The following is a 15,398-nucleotide window of genomic DNA, read 5'->3' as shown; positions in this document are numbered from 1 at the left end:
AATACAATACTGATGACAGATGTGAGACTGTAAGTAGACTTGTAAGTAAAATAAATAGCCGAAAGATGATAAAACGCTCCGTAGAGCTTAGGAGATCTGTGTCAGGTGGTAATTGTTTGTAGGTTTTCTACACATTAAACATAGACTTTTGATACATTTTAATATAAAAAATGTTGAGCATACCAGGTTTGAAGGAAATCCAACACCCAAAATGATCATTTGTATATCAATTTGTCACCCCATGTTACGCTGAATTTGTCTTGCGTGCCTCCACGATGAAGGATGACTCTAAAAATTGAGAAAATTCTTGCTGAATTGAAGTCATAGGGGTCCAGTAAAACTATATCAAGACAAATGTTTACAAAGTCACACATCTCATGCAGTATAATCCATGTTTCATTTATCCAGCTGTATGCACAGAACTTCCCAAAAAGACAGACCTTTCTGAGCTAAAAGTGTAAGTTATATATGGTCTCTTCAAAACCAGACTCCATTGACAAAAGTAGTAATTTTATCTCACTGAACACAGGAGCTGCTGGTCTACCGCTGCCTTGATCAGTTAGTTTGTTTGTGTTTTTGTGTGACTTCTGTCTTTTAACGGGTTCGTTCGGATTCACCAAAGTCACACAATAACACAAACTAGCTAACTGATCGAGGCAGCAGTAGACCAGCAGCTCCTGTGTTCAGCGAGGTAAAATTACTGTTTTTGTCAATGGAGTCTGGCTTTGAAGAGAGCATAGATAAGTTACACTTTTAGTTTGGTTCCCTGACAGAAATGGCTGTCTGTTTGTAAAGTTCTGAACATACAACTGGATAAATAAGATCTTGATTATAATGTATGAGTTGTGTAAGAGCTTGTAAATGCATGGTTTGTTTATTAAAATGTCATTAAAAGTGGACCCCTATGACTTTAATTCATCAAGAATTGTCTCGGAGGCATGCGAGAAAAACAAAGTTTTCCTCATGAATTCAGCGTGACAGGGGGTGAGTAACTGATACACAAATGATCATCTGGGGCGTGAAGTGTTCCTTTAATTTACAGTTTTCAACCCTCCATAAAAATGAGCCTCGCAATATTAATTCGCCTTCAATGAGCCTTACTCTGTGAAATGTGTTTGGAAGAAAATCATAAAATGGCTGTGATTTATAACTTCATATGTTAACTATTTTCAGTGTTTGCCTCGTGCCAGAAATTAGAGCCCTTGAAAATGACCACCTGTGTTTGATTGTTTTGGCTTCTTGAGCGATCCTCGAGGGGTAACATACACGTATACAGGTGGAATATGAACTTGTGTTTGGTGGCCAAGTGTCTGTAAACCCCACGCTGTAGCTGGAAGCATGAGCCAGACTCACTTCAATGACGTCTGGAAAAAGAGGGATTAAATGCGTCGGGTTAATTAGTTTCAGACGATCTGACAATTATTTGTGTGTGAGACAGAAAAACTGATAGTGTCGTAAATCTACTGTATAAGTGGTAATTTGTTTTCATACATTGAAAATACAGTCTGGGGTTATTTATTTTCACATCTGTATTCAGTGGACGCAGACTTGTGCTATCTCATTTATTTTGATTAGTGCTTGAAGGCTGTTGCAGTGCATGTGTGTGTGTATTGAGTTACAGTGCACACATGACATTTGTGTGTGTGTGTGTGTGTGTGTGTGTGTGTTAGGGAGGCAAACACCCCGTCTGCAGCCTCAGGACAGGCCGACCAAAGGAGCCCACGTAAACACAATTGTTTTAGAAATAGCTGGGGTTTTATGGGCCCGAGTAATGAAAGCTAACACAGATGTTTGAACACGTCGTTAATTCTGTATACATTCCTGCAGATGATGTAATATCTCACAGGCTGGATGTGTTTGGAGGGCTGTTGTCTCGGCAGTTTTATGATATTAATTCTGAAGTCTGTCGACAGAGAGCTGAAAAAGACTTAGTGTAATCTTCTGGAGGTGAAAAGCTCAGCGGCCCGGCACCGTGATTACCTGTCTGCCAGGTCATTAGAGTTTATCTGCATTGTTTAGGATTTAATGATTGTTGAAATAAAATGTTCAGATCAAGGTAGATTTTGTCCAGGTGTTGTCTCCAATATCAATTTCAGATGTTAGTACGATACTTTGTCGAGCAGCACAGAGATGAGGTTGCTATCATAGTGCACGTAATTTCAATGCTATTAAAGTTATAGCTTTAAATTATTGGAAACACAAATACTCTTTTCTTTCTCTCTGCGACTTAAATGTGAAGATCAATACCACATGTCTGTGCACTAAATATGGAGGTAGCTCTAGCTAGCTAGCTTAAGCCGCAACTTATTTGTTACATTACAATTTTTGAACAGATAAAACTAACGAGAAATAAGGTGTTACCGAGGTTTACAGGTGTTGGTAGGTGAATTTTTTTATCTTAGTGAAAGCCATGCCAGCTGTTTCCCTCTGCTTCCAGTCACTATGCTAAGCTACTCAGCTCAACTCAACTTTATTTATGTCCCCAAGGGGCAATTGCGCAAAATTTAGCAAAAAACAAGCTAAGCTAAGCTAAGCTAACCTCATCCATGTAAAAGCGGTATTGATCTTTTCATCTAACTCTTGGCAAGAAAGTGAACATGTATATTTGCACAAGAGCTCAAATATTCCTTTTCAGGGTCAATTTAATCTGCCAGGAAACCTCCAGAGCAAAAACTGAAATGATAAAGGTTTAAAAGATAGATTATAACATACATTTTCAGATTATATTGTACGTTGATGCCGCGTATTCCCAAACAAATTTGCAATTAATCAAATTTCCAAAAAACAGTTTACACAAAGTGAACCTTTCCGGGCCCCTGAGGGTCTGTGGTCCTGGGTAGGGCTGGGTAGAGTTTCAGAATTTTCCATAATAGTGCCGACACAATACCCAAGGTGCTCTGGCTTTTGAGCGTGCCTGCCGTGCGTCTACATTGAAAACAATGGATTTGAGGGCGCAAAAAACGACGCATGTGTAAGTTCTCACATGATAAATATTGTCTAAACTCAAGCAGCTGTACTAGGACTTTGCCCAAATAAAATAGTCTAGAATTATTATTATTAATTCATAATTTTTAATCAGATCAGGAACAAGATCCTTCATTTGATCAGACATTCAGTGGCAACTTTTGATACTTGACAGTTTTGGATACTCAGTGCAGTGGATGTATTATGGTTGGTTCTGAAAAGGGTTTGAGATTTGATGCGATTTCAATCCAAAATTGTTGGCTCAAACATGTCTGGCTGTACAAGTCTAATGAAGCTGCTAGATGGAGCATCCACTCTAGTGCTACAATTAAAAGAATCTGCAGCTTTCCCGCGAGTGGGTGTGGCTTCAGCACATTTTGTGGACATACCCCCAGCGATTTTTCTTCATGATTTTGAAACGTAAATGTATGTACTTGGCGACTTTTTTAGTCATTCAAATTTTGCTTGGTGCTGTGGTGTGACAATGTCATTACACATATTTATTCTTGCTTTACACACAGAGTACACTGGTACACAAAGAGCTGGGCACACTGTTAGCTTTGGTTCTTGTAATTTAACTCATGTCTGTCTCTTCCAGGTGGTTTATTGGTGACTGGTCAGAGTGTGGGAAGACGTGTGATGGCGGGATGAGGACGAGGACCGTCCTGTGCATCAGGAAGATCGGCCCTGCTGAGGAGGAGACACTGGAGGACACCCACTGTCTGACTCACCGCCCAATCGAACGAGAGTCGTGCAACAACCAGTCCTGCCCGCCAAAGTGGGTCACTCTGGATTGGTCAGAGGTAAGATGATTCTGAAACCAGTCTCGGAGCCCATTGGCTATTGGTCTGATGACGACTAAGCCTCTGGAGCAACGGTCAAAATTTGGGGAGATTGTCTTCTGTGTGCTGGTCATTGCTTTCAGTCCCATGTGTAACTTGAGATGCAAACATTTCGGCAACAAATCTTTCAAGTTGAGCCCGGTTCGGACCAAAGATTTGCGACAAGACAAAACCGTTTTAGAACTTTGCAGAGAAAAGTTGCAGCAATGTGAACTGGCCGATCTCAGCTCGACTCTTGGAGCCCTTTTGGAACCCTTACTTCTTAGAGTGTACTTGGACGACCAACAGAAATCAGAATGTCTCCTTGCAGATATCTGTTTGTAGAGAGTATTCTGAAACTAACTTTGGCTCATTGTGGTGTTGAGATGTTCCTCTAACACCTTCTACTCCCTCTTCAGTGCACTCCTAAATGTGGCCCCGGCTTCAAGCACCGCATCGCTTTGTGTAAGAGCAGCGACCTGACCAAGACCTTCCCGCCCGCCCACTGCCCGAGCCACAACAAACCTCCGGTCCGAATCCGCTGCAGCTTAGGACGCTGTCCTCCTCCTCGCTGGATCCCTGGTGAATGGGGACAGGTAGGACAGCACCTCCCTCACATCACTTTTTAAACATGACTTTAGAGAGCGTCCCAAACAGCAATATGCTGCTTAATCCTTTAAAAGGATAGCTTGGATGTTTAACAGACAAAAGATGCGCAGACAGATCCCATGTGTTGGTGAATGGTTAATATAATTTATACCTGGATGACACACTAAGCAGGCCTGTGACGCGTAGACCTTTGTGTTTGTGTGTGCGAGTCCAAGTGCTCCAGCAGGCCTGGAGTGTGTGTGTGATCAGTGGCAGTAACATCCTCCCGGCTGTTTGAAGTTTATCTCTGCCTCGGAGAGCAGGCCGCTCTATCACTTCCAGGAACACGGTTTAGAGGAGTAGCATTCTTGGGCTCACCCTGACATGACTTAGTACACTCAGCACAGCCGTTGAACACTTTACAACACAGCTGACTCATGTTGGTGAGGCGACGCCAGCAAAACGTGCGTCACAGAAAGTTGTGTGTACAAAAAAAGTATGGCTTGTTATTTTGTGGGATTTGTTAATAATTTAGTGTGAAAGTGGAATTTTTAAACAGTGCGCTCTGGTGTTTAGAAGACGGTCACTTGTGGAGGTGATGTCATGGTTTCTGTTGTTCGGGTCAGAGGTCAAAGGTCAAGAGTCAGGCGGTCCAGGTCACAGCGCTCCCTTTGCTTCTTATAATGGCCACATGTGCGTTCACAGACATCAGTAACACCTCTACAATTCGATCAGAGCCAATAACAGTCATAAACAAAGCCGAACTGATAACCTCAGCGAGGTTAATACCTCGTGGAGCAACAGCTGGAGTCTGCTCTTACACAGCACTTTCTCATGCACTACACGTGTGTGTGTGTGTGTGTGTGTGTGTGTGTACAACCCTCCACCTCCTCCTCCTCCTTTTTTTTTTTTTGTTGGCTGTAATTACAAGCTTCGCCCTCGCTGCTCCGGTCCCTTGAAGCGTCAGAAAGGGGAGATTGTTGCCAGCTACCGAGCTCCTGGTCTCCCAAGGCCAAAAGGTCACCGGTTCAAATCCCACTTAAGTCGCACCATTGACGTACGCCATCTGTCATGGCCGGCAGCGAGTCCTAATAAAGACTCTCTAATTGGGAAGGGATGACATGCGGGCTCACTGATCTGAGGCAGCCAGAGCGGATCACTGAAGGTGACAGAAAGCCTGGTAGTTCTCTCATCAGCCGCGGGAGTGACGGCTGGGTTCATATCACACACTCGTACACGGACACAGTGATGGCTGACAGGTGGGCCACTCCTCAACGCTTCCAAAGTAATTACGAAGCTTCATTTGAGGCTCGTTGGCATCTAACGCAATTGTTTTTGTAGTCATTTTGTCTGTAAAGCAGTTTAATGGCCACCCATAGAATCAGTCTCACTTTTTATTACAACTGGCACATTTATAGGAGTCAGGTGCACAATTTGGGTCCAGTACAAGAACCTTTTTCATGTGTCAACAAATGTTCTCTCCGTTAGGTCTGTGGCCAACGCCAGACCATCCAATAGAGTCATTTTTCATTAAGTTTTGCTTCTTTTATTCCTCGAAAATGGAGCCAGTATGACATACGCTAAAGGAGGCGTCTTTTAGATATCTTTTAATAAGACCCATTAACATTTATTTCTCAAATGTTTTTGGAGATATCCTTGTAAATAAATCCTGAATAAGACTCTGCAGGACTGGGAAACAAAAAACAATTGAAAAAAAAAAATGGCAGCTGCTTATTAGAAATAATGTCTCAGGCCTGTGAAACAAACAAAATGAAACAGTAAAGTTAATGTTGTCCTGTTTTCAATCCATTAATCCATCTACTCACCTTGTTTTTATTTATTTATTTTTTTAATGGATATTCTCATATTTTTTACTTCTAGTGTTTTGGCTCTTTTTTTGTTTTTGCTTGTTTTTGTCTCATTTCTGCAGCTCTGCTTGTCAGATTACTTTTCATTTTTCAAAAGAAAAGGTGAAGTTGGAAAAAGGTACATTTCGGTGTTCTGAAAACAATGGTTAAGTCAGTTTTTGAAGACTGACTGCTGGTTTAGCCTCTTAGCAGCAGCTGTTGTCACACACAACTGATGGGACAATTAATTCAAGTACTTTTGCACCCGTCTGGGGCACTTTGCACCACAATTTGTACTCCATCTCCAAGTCATAACTCAGTCAAATCTGAGCCCAGAGACATAATTCACATATTTGTAGTTTCAGTGTGACTTATACTTTCTGAAGATATCATAATCTCTGATTTTATTGTGAGTAAATGTTCATAAATCCGCTTAGAAGTCTTAGAAAAAAAGATGTTCCTGAAAACATCATGGCCCAGACGCATAAAATTCTGTGTAGATTCACGGCTAAATCTGTGCGTACACACAAAGTGTGTCAAATCTCAATCACTGTGGAGCTGGGTGCACTTGCACAGGCCTCTTTTCCACTCCTGCAGTTCGACATATGGGGTTAGATGTAGAAGCGTCCTTAAACATCTGTTTGCATATCGATACTTGTGCCAGATCTACCACTCATTAGACCGGCCAATGAGAAATAGGGGAAACAAATTGCAAGATCACCGTCTGTGTCACATCGGTGAGGTTCACCAACAGTGCCAGCTCAGACAAGAAGTCATTACACATGACTGTGGTGATTACTATTACTTCACCCGTTTCTGCAAACCATCATCATGTTAATCTCTCAATCATCATTTTTATTAAACGTCAGAAGATGATCAATGAGTCATTCACAGCGCTCATGTTGAAACTACAACAAACAAAAAATTTATGATTCTTCTTTCACTGACATTTTACAGAAAGAAATAACACATTTAGAGAAATTTGCAAATAACCTAAAAACAGTGTTAGACCCTGATCACACAGAAAGCGTTTCAGCAGCTGGAGGCGGCTTTTTGTAATTTGTAATTGTTTTTAATGATTTAAGCTTTTTGCTTGCTGTTTTTGTGTTGCTACACGCCTCATGTTTCTGAGTATTCCATTGACAGATGTACCAAACAGCAGACACAGTTAGAGACCAGCTGGTGAACATAGTGAAACACTTAACAGTGTAAGAGACAGATTTTTCCCTGAGCAGTTGGTGGAGACCAAAAACAGAGCTACAAGAGAGTGAATACTACACAAACATAAAGACTCCTAATGAATCATCATGTTATTCTGTATCTGCTGGATTTGTTTGCTGTTTGCTAACAAGCTCAACATATTAAAGTGAGCGGTGATGATGTGTAAATTAAAAAGGTATTGCTGGTTTTGTCACACTCTGCCAGCACTTAACAGACGTGGCCTCACAATTTCATCTTCAAATGATTCTCCCTCGTCTCCTTCAGCCGTGCACACTGTCTGCAGCTCTTAGTCTGAAAAAATTAGAGTGGTATTCCTCAGGAGAAACAAGAGGCGATTTTCAGTCTGTCTGTTTCTCCGTCTCACCGTACAAATACACAAAAATGTGTTGTGTTTTTTTCGTGCAGAGAAAAACCTCACGAGCAACAGTTGACCTGGTTACTCAGAGTCACTGACAGGCTGCCAGTAGAATCAGACAAAAGGGAAGGTGACTCTGTTTGCTCTCTGCCTGCGTGCCCCGATGATTGGCTGATTGGATCAAGTTGTGTAATGTGTGTGTGTGTTTGCAGGGATTTCCCATAATGGCTGAGTGTGTGTCTGCAAGCATGAGAGAGGGAAGACTTAGAGCATGTAGGGTCACAGAGGAAAGATCGTCCTCATTTACCATATTAAATATAGCTGACGTAACCTCTAAACTTTCTCCTGCAGAGACAATAAGTTTGTTTTCTGTTGCAGTGTTCGGCCCAGTGTGGCCTGGGCCAGCAGATGAGGACGGTGCAGTGTCTGTCGTACACCGGGCAGCCGTCTAACGAGTGCGCAGAGTCCCTCCGACCCACCACCATGCAGCAGTGTGAGAGCAAGTGTGACGCCACCCCCATCTCCAATGGCGACGGTAAGATGAGGAAATGTACCGCACACATCTGACTCTGCCATCACAGTTTAATAGCGCTGGCTCGACCGGTTGTCTCCCTGCAGCTTTTTTATCAGGAAAGAAAACGTGTCACCAAGCAGGTTTCTATTTAAAACTGCAGCTCCTTCAAATGCAAAGGCAGATGTGAATACCTATTGTAGTGCACGTGCATTTCCTCACACAAAGCCTCAATTGAAAAGGTTATAAACTGTCTCTATCTTCATCTTCACTGTTCTACTATGACCTAAACACGCTTGGATGACACACTCCTCTACACTTTGCCAGCTACATTAATCTTTCCAGTGAGGTTGGCTCCTGGTCAAAGTGAAACAGCTCAGCCCTCCATATACACTTACACATGATGGATGGCTATTCAGATGCACAGAGAAGGGCCTTTCGATTAGCCTGAATGGAAAACGTGAGCAGCGTTTACAGGCTGGCTAATGGGATTAGCTGTAGGCTAATTGTTCCTTTACGGACAGCAGTGAGGCAACGTCTCGTTTCATTTGGCTCTGCGGAGGCAGGGGCCAAAGCCTAATAAGGGAAGACACTCTGATCGTGATAAGGCATTTAGAGCACTGCCTGTCCGGCATCCAGCAAGCAGTTTGTGTGTGAGTGTATGTGTGTGAGTGTGCATGGTAGGGATGGCAGGAAGCCCAGTTAGTGAACGAGGCCAGGATCTGTCTCAGCTTCGGCCTCGGCGTCCAAGTATAGCTGCAGAGTTTGACTCAGTTGAAGCCTGAGGGAGATGCACCAGTCCTCATGTAGCAGGTTAGCCCCGGTTTGTGCCTCTCGTGTATCCTGTGAGTCACAGCGCCGAGCATCCGATTTTCTGAAAAATAAATACCCGGCGGTATTCGTAAAAGCCAGAAGGTTGTTTAAAAGCACTTAACCACTGTTTCTGAAGGTATTTCCAGAATCCTTAAAATACTCCTCCAACCATCTGGATGAGAAAATATTCCATTTGTTGCACAACAAAAAAAAAAAAGACTCCCAAGTTTCGACTGTATTTCCTAATCAAGGACACAGAAATGACATGTGTTCCTCCACTTTTAATAAAACACAGGCAAAACATCAAGATCAGTATTTTATATTAAAGATAAAACACTGAAAAAATCCTGCAGGTCTTGAAAATCATTCAGTTTTTTTTTTTTTTAAAAAGGCCTGAAGTTAGAGGGTATTGAAATAATCTTAATATCACTTCACAAGTCTTAAATATTTTCTCCTGCCTGTGGCAGCCAGTGATGTTAGTTATGGGATGTTTATGTAACTAATTGCAGGCAGTCAGGAGGTATTATATACATCCATAAACTAAAAGTAGGATTATTTGCACAGGAGGTTGTTTAATCCTTTTTTATTCAGCACTGTCCTACCTGCAGCAAATACTGTCACTGCTGCAGCAAACACTGTCACTGCTGCAGCTACAGTAGACAAGTGTAGATTTGAGCTAAATTTATTTCCCTTTCACTTTCATACTTAAGCTGTTATAGTATTAAACAGATATTAAATTGCGTTCTAAGTTGTTTTTGTCATAGCAACTTGACATTAACAAGAAGTGCACCTCTTTTTGTGTTTATGACAAGTTGACATAATGATTGATACAGAGACATCTTCTGGTAATGTCATCCTGGTTAATGTCAACTTGTCATTATAAGGACATCCCAAACAAATTTAATGTCAACTTATCATGACAAAGACAACTTCTGGTAATGTCACTTTGATTAATGTCAAGTTGTCATAATCAAGACAACCCAAACAATGTCAACTTGTCATTACAAAAACCGAATGACACTTAATGCAGCAGTCATAAACGTTTGACATGTACATAATGTTTATGACAAGTTCATGACAGTGTCATGTCACAGTTATGACAGTGTTATGTGACCCTCATGTAGATACCTTAAAGTAAAATGTTACCAATTTTGGTGGTCATAGGTGAAAGGTCAAGGTCACTGTGACTTTGTCTGTCTCATTCTTGTGAACATGATTTCTCCCTCTTGAGGGAATTTCTTAAAATGTGGCACAAACGTCCACTTTGACTGAAGAATAATCTGATTAGAATTTGGTGGTCGAAGGTCAAGGTCAAAACTTCACACAAATGTCTAACAGGATAAAATAATGAAGTGATTACATTTTATATCCAAAAGGTCAAAGGTCAACTGCACTGTGACATCATAATGTTCTGCATAAAACACTTTTCTGGCCAGACTATCACAGGGTTTTCACATAGAGACAGATAACCATTCACACTCATGGAAAATTGAGAGTCACCAATTACCCAGGGTTTGAACCAGGAACCTTCTTGCTGTGAGGCGAGAATGCTAACCACTGCACCACCGAGCCGACTCTACAAAAAACTGACAACTTTTAAAATTGTGTAGTGTGGACTTAGTTTAAAGTGTTGTTAAAGGATCTTCTTCACATATTGCCAAAAGATCAGAAGTGTAGGGTTGTAGCTCGAATGTAATGATGATACATGAGAGGCACAAACTGGGGCTGAAAGCAGGTCACCTCTTAAAAAAGAGTCTTGGTCATGAGAAGACATGTAAAAGTTACTCTGTAATTTAATTTAAAATGTATTAAATGTCTTCACCCTGTGACCCAGCTCTCTTCTTTCTCTCTCCAGAGTGCAAAGACGTAAACAAAGTGGCCTACTGCCCGCTGGTACTCAAGTTCAAGTTCTGCAGCCGTGCGTACTTCAGACAAATGTGCTGCAAGACCTGCCAGGGGCACTGACCCTGATGAGACGCAGCGAGTGAGAGACAGAACGGCAAGAAAGATGGAGGGAGGCTGACACGGCACTGAAAGGGAGAAAAGAAGAAAACAGGGCAGACTGAAAAAACCCTCTGGACCAGTGGAAGACAGAAGAGGAGAGATCGGCGCTGGTGAAAGAGGAGGAGAGAAGTAAGGATTTCCCTGTTTATCACACCTGATCCTCCGGCCCTCCAAACCACTGCTCAGCCCGCAACGCTGACACAAACTGTTTTTAAAATTTCACTTCTGTGAAGTGGAACTTGGAAGATTATTCGTTGGTGATGTTATTTTTATTATAATAATAATTATTGATATCATTGTTAGTCTTCCTTTGTTGTTTAATGAATCCAAAGTGCTGGACACATCGCTGGCAGAGGATGTTACCCCCGGAGACGGACAGACAGACAGACGGAGGGGGAGGACTCCTCACTAGAAGCAGAGGGGGATGGGAGCTGAAAGTGTCGGACTCCTGTCTTTGGGAAGACTGTGATGGTGCTATTGGCAGGCAGACTTTCGGCTTCGGTGCACTTTTTCGTGTAAATACTTTTTGCCAATTTACCGCTCAGACACAACAGAGAAACCCCATCAGTGTACTGTATATTTATTGTACAATTCCAAACAGAGCCGAGATATTGTCCTCTGATCATGTTTGTGTCAGATAGTAGCCTACTGTCATGGAAGGGAATGTAATGTGATTGAATTCATGTTTAACGTCTCTGTGCTGGAATGAAAATATTACATACTGTAACATAACCCTTATATACTGTAAGGATTTGTATATTATATATGATGTTAATCCAGGACCAGAAAATACCACGTGGTTATAGGAGGATTATTTTTAAATCACTTTTTCTTTTCCCAGACAGGTGCCTTAGTTCCTAACACTTAAACAAAAGCTCACCCAGTGTCAGACATTAGTCCAGAGGAGTACGACGATATTATGAGACGGTGCCTGGGCCACATGAAACACTAATTACCAAACTGGCCTTTACTAAACATCCCATGAGGAGCTCTCAGTTAGTTCACTATTGAAGGATTCATGTTGAAGGAGCATATTCTATGAAGCAGTTTGTTCACTGGCATCACAGTGCGATCACTAATTCTTAGTTCTAAAGACGGAGTAATCAAAAGTTATCGTTTGGGTTTCAGCACTGGTGAAAGGAATAGTTCGACATTTGCCTTCTTGCCAAGAGTTAGACGAGAAGATCGATACCAGTCACTCTCACATCTGTACTGTGCGATGAAGCTTTAGCCAAGAGACGTTTAGCTTAGTTAGCATAGTGACAGAAAACAAGGGGAAACAGCTAGCCTGGCTCTGCTCAAATGTATTTTGACTGAGTGGTTGTAGTTTTACGGAGGGTTATGTGCTGGACTGTTTCTTTACTTGGAGTCTCCAATGGTTGCCTGGCAGCTTCACGGTTAAGCGCTTGACCCATCGATGTCGTCAGGAGAACTGGATACTGTGTTCAAAGATGGTGTCCCATTCATTCCTATGAAAGCTGCTCACAGGGCGTATGAGCCTCAAAAAAGCCATCATGTCTTCCTCTTCCACAGAGCATGCTCAGTAGAGTCCTTCTCCAGCCGAGCCAGTTGCCACATTTGCCTTCACTGAGATAGCAAAAGGCTCGATCCACCCTACTCTGCCTTACTCTGCCTCTGATTGGCTTACCGTCACATTCTTAACCTAACACTAACCAATCTTACTGCCCTTGCCTAAACCTAACCAAAGAAGGCAATGAGTACTAGCCAATCAGAAGGAGAGTGGGGTGGGTCATGCTTTTGCCATCCTAGAAAATACAAATTCGGGCCAGTTGAGAGCACGTTCGGGACTTCTGACAGTGCAGGTCGGCTATAGGTGACCAATTTGCGTCAACTCGTGTCCGCCCTGCCTCGCTGGTTGCTTGTGGCTGCAGCTTGATTGGCTGTCTTGATGTGAGCACTGTTTAAATTTTTAAAGTTGTCACACCCTCTCGTTGCGCTGCCAGCTTGGTCTGCATCCCAGGTATCCCAGCATGCATTCTGCAGTGAATAAGCCTGGCAGTGAATTTCTGGTTGCATACAGTAGTGTATAGTGGGCATGCATCGTGGAGCAGCTGACTTCCTGGTGACTTCTCACTACACCTGAATTGGATAAAATGATTTAATTGTACGGCTCTTCAAGACCAAATGTTATTGGCCCAAGAAGGTAAGATTCTGTTGATAATATTAAGTCACATCGTGGGGGTTTGTGGTGCCTTTAAATATATATTCACTGTCTTACAGCCATTTCCAGTGATTTTGTGTGAGGAAAATGCGTCTTGGGCCTTTACACAATGCGTGGAATGCGTAAGCTGCCAAAATTGCTTTACAACTACGTTCCTGGAGGCTTTGTCCAGCCAAGTAATAATCCAGCAAATAACCTGACCTTCGAAATGTTTTACACCTTTGTACAGATTAAACTAACAAGATAAAACAAGTTAATTAGTGAGTTCAGGCTCGGAGGGAGCTCGGAGTAGAGCCGCTGCTCCTTCATATCGAAAGTGGTCAGTTGAGGTGGTTCAACATCTGATCAGGATCCTCCTGGGTGCCTCCTGTTAGAGGTGTTTCAGGCACGTCCCACTGGTAGGAGGCCCCGGGGCAGACCCAGAACAGTCTGGAGGGATTACATATCTCATCTGGCCTGGGAACATTTGGGGTCCCCCAGGAGGAGCTGGAAAGCGTCTCTAGGGAAAGGGACGTCTGGAATGCTTTGCTCGGTCTGCTGCCCCTGCGACCTGGTTTCAGATAAGCAGTTGAAAGTGGATGGAGCGCTGCCAGGCTAGCTGTTTCCTCATGTTTCCAGTCTTTATGCTAAACTAAGCTAACTGTCTCCTGACTAGTTTCTTATGAAGTGTACAAACATTAAAATGGTATCAATGTCCTTGTCTAACTTTCTGCAGTGTGTCCAGCTATTTCTCCAAGGGGCCGGTGCTAAATATACACACACATCACATTCATTACGGACTTGTTGCCAGACCACGTATTTGGGCTTCAGACACCCCCTCCAGATAAAATTACCCCTTCGTCCTCTTTCCTCTCATCATCTTTGTCCCTCAGCGAAAAGACAAACTCAGCCAACTCAATGGTGCTTTCCCTTCTTTTATTTTTTTTATTTTTTTTTATTTTCCATGGAGTACTGTGTTTACCTCTTCTTTTCCTCCCGCTCTGCTCCGAGGGTTACGGCCTTCCCAGGCTTCTGGTGCTATCAAGTGGGTGCTTCCATTCAACCCTCCAGTGTGCTTAAACGTGAGGCTGGATCCAAACAAATATGAAATAATATCCTTGTCAATATCTCTGTTGGTAAATGCTGGTCATGTTATTGTTTTTGTTTGTATCTGTTTATACCTCACACTGGGAATTTTCATTGTTAACCGTGTATTGTTGTTTGTGCTACCAACAAAAAAAATGGATCACTCACCCGGTTGTAACTGACTTACCCAGGTGACATTCCTGCTGGGGTAAGGGTTGTGAAAGGGAACGTCTCCGTCATACGCTTGTTATGGAGGTACAGTGGGAGTCTGAGAAATCCGAGAGACAATTATGGAGTGTGCAAGAATCTCATCGAAGCTGTTAACAACTAATTTCTAATTTTGCTGCTGCTACTTTTTTGTAGCCACCTTCAGTATGACAATGTCGAGCAGATTTTAGCGGTTACCAAACCTTGAATGAGGCCGTGGGGAAAGGACAGCCAGTGGACGCTGAGAGGCATTTGAAATTCAAACTGCTTGGACTAACTCGTCTGCTGGCTGCAGGATTACGGAGCCTCCAGAAAAAAGAGAAGTGAAATCACTCAAACTGGTACTCATTGCTGTGAACTTGGATGTTTGAATGTCACATTGCTTACCTAAAAGTGCAAGAGAAATGAAAAGCATCATGTGATTAGTTGCGTATATTTTATATTCAGTATTAATGTTGGTACACTGTTACTAATTTTTTTTTTTTCAAATGTAAATTATATGCTAATTTATTGCGTTGTCTCACTTGTACATTTATTTCACTGCATGCAAACTGAACATTAGCATAGTGAAAAAAATGCAGTGATGCAGCCCTTCACCAGCCCCCCCTTTTTTTTAAAAAGTAGATACAATAAAAAGAGCAGCTTTTAAACAGACTCTGTGTTCATGGATTCATTTTTTCACCCCCAGCTTGTCAAAACACATCAAAACATGTCTGCGCAACATTTCTAGTGGTGCACACAGTGATCCCTGTGAGAGGTGAAGTGCTGGTGCCAGGGTGGATGCTCCATTCTCACAGTTCTTTAAGAGATATATACTCTT

At 42.4% G+C, this 15,398-nt stretch overlaps 1 protein-coding gene across 2 annotated transcripts in view; it reads left to right on the top strand.

The window, feature by feature from the left end:
* The window catches only part of adamts6 (ADAM metallopeptidase with thrombospondin type 1 motif, 6), a 108,785-nt gene extending 93,553 nt beyond the window's left edge, over window positions 1–15,232 (top strand). For both annotated transcript variants that reach the window (XM_078162076.1, XM_033646222.2), the window contains exons 22-25: window positions 3,563–3,767; window positions 4,205–4,381; window positions 8,175–8,331; window positions 10,976–15,232. In XM_078162076.1, the coding sequence (XP_078018202.1) occupies window positions 3,563–3,767; window positions 4,205–4,381; window positions 8,175–8,331; window positions 10,976–11,085 (649 nt within the window). In that variant the 3' untranslated portion in view covers window positions 11,086–15,232. The remainder of the gene's footprint in view (window positions 1–3,562; window positions 3,768–4,204; window positions 4,382–8,174; window positions 8,332–10,975) is intronic.
* Window positions 15,233–15,398: the final 166 nt, after the last annotated feature.

Source organism: Epinephelus lanceolatus, chromosome 19, assembly GCF_041903045.1.
Source record: "Epinephelus lanceolatus isolate andai-2023 chromosome 19, ASM4190304v1, whole genome shotgun sequence".
In the NCBI taxonomy this organism is placed as follows: domain Eukaryota; kingdom Metazoa; phylum Chordata; class Actinopteri; order Perciformes; family Serranidae; genus Epinephelus; species Epinephelus lanceolatus.
Note: the sequence above shows the minus strand (reverse complement) of the source record. Positions and strands in the feature narration are given on the sequence as shown.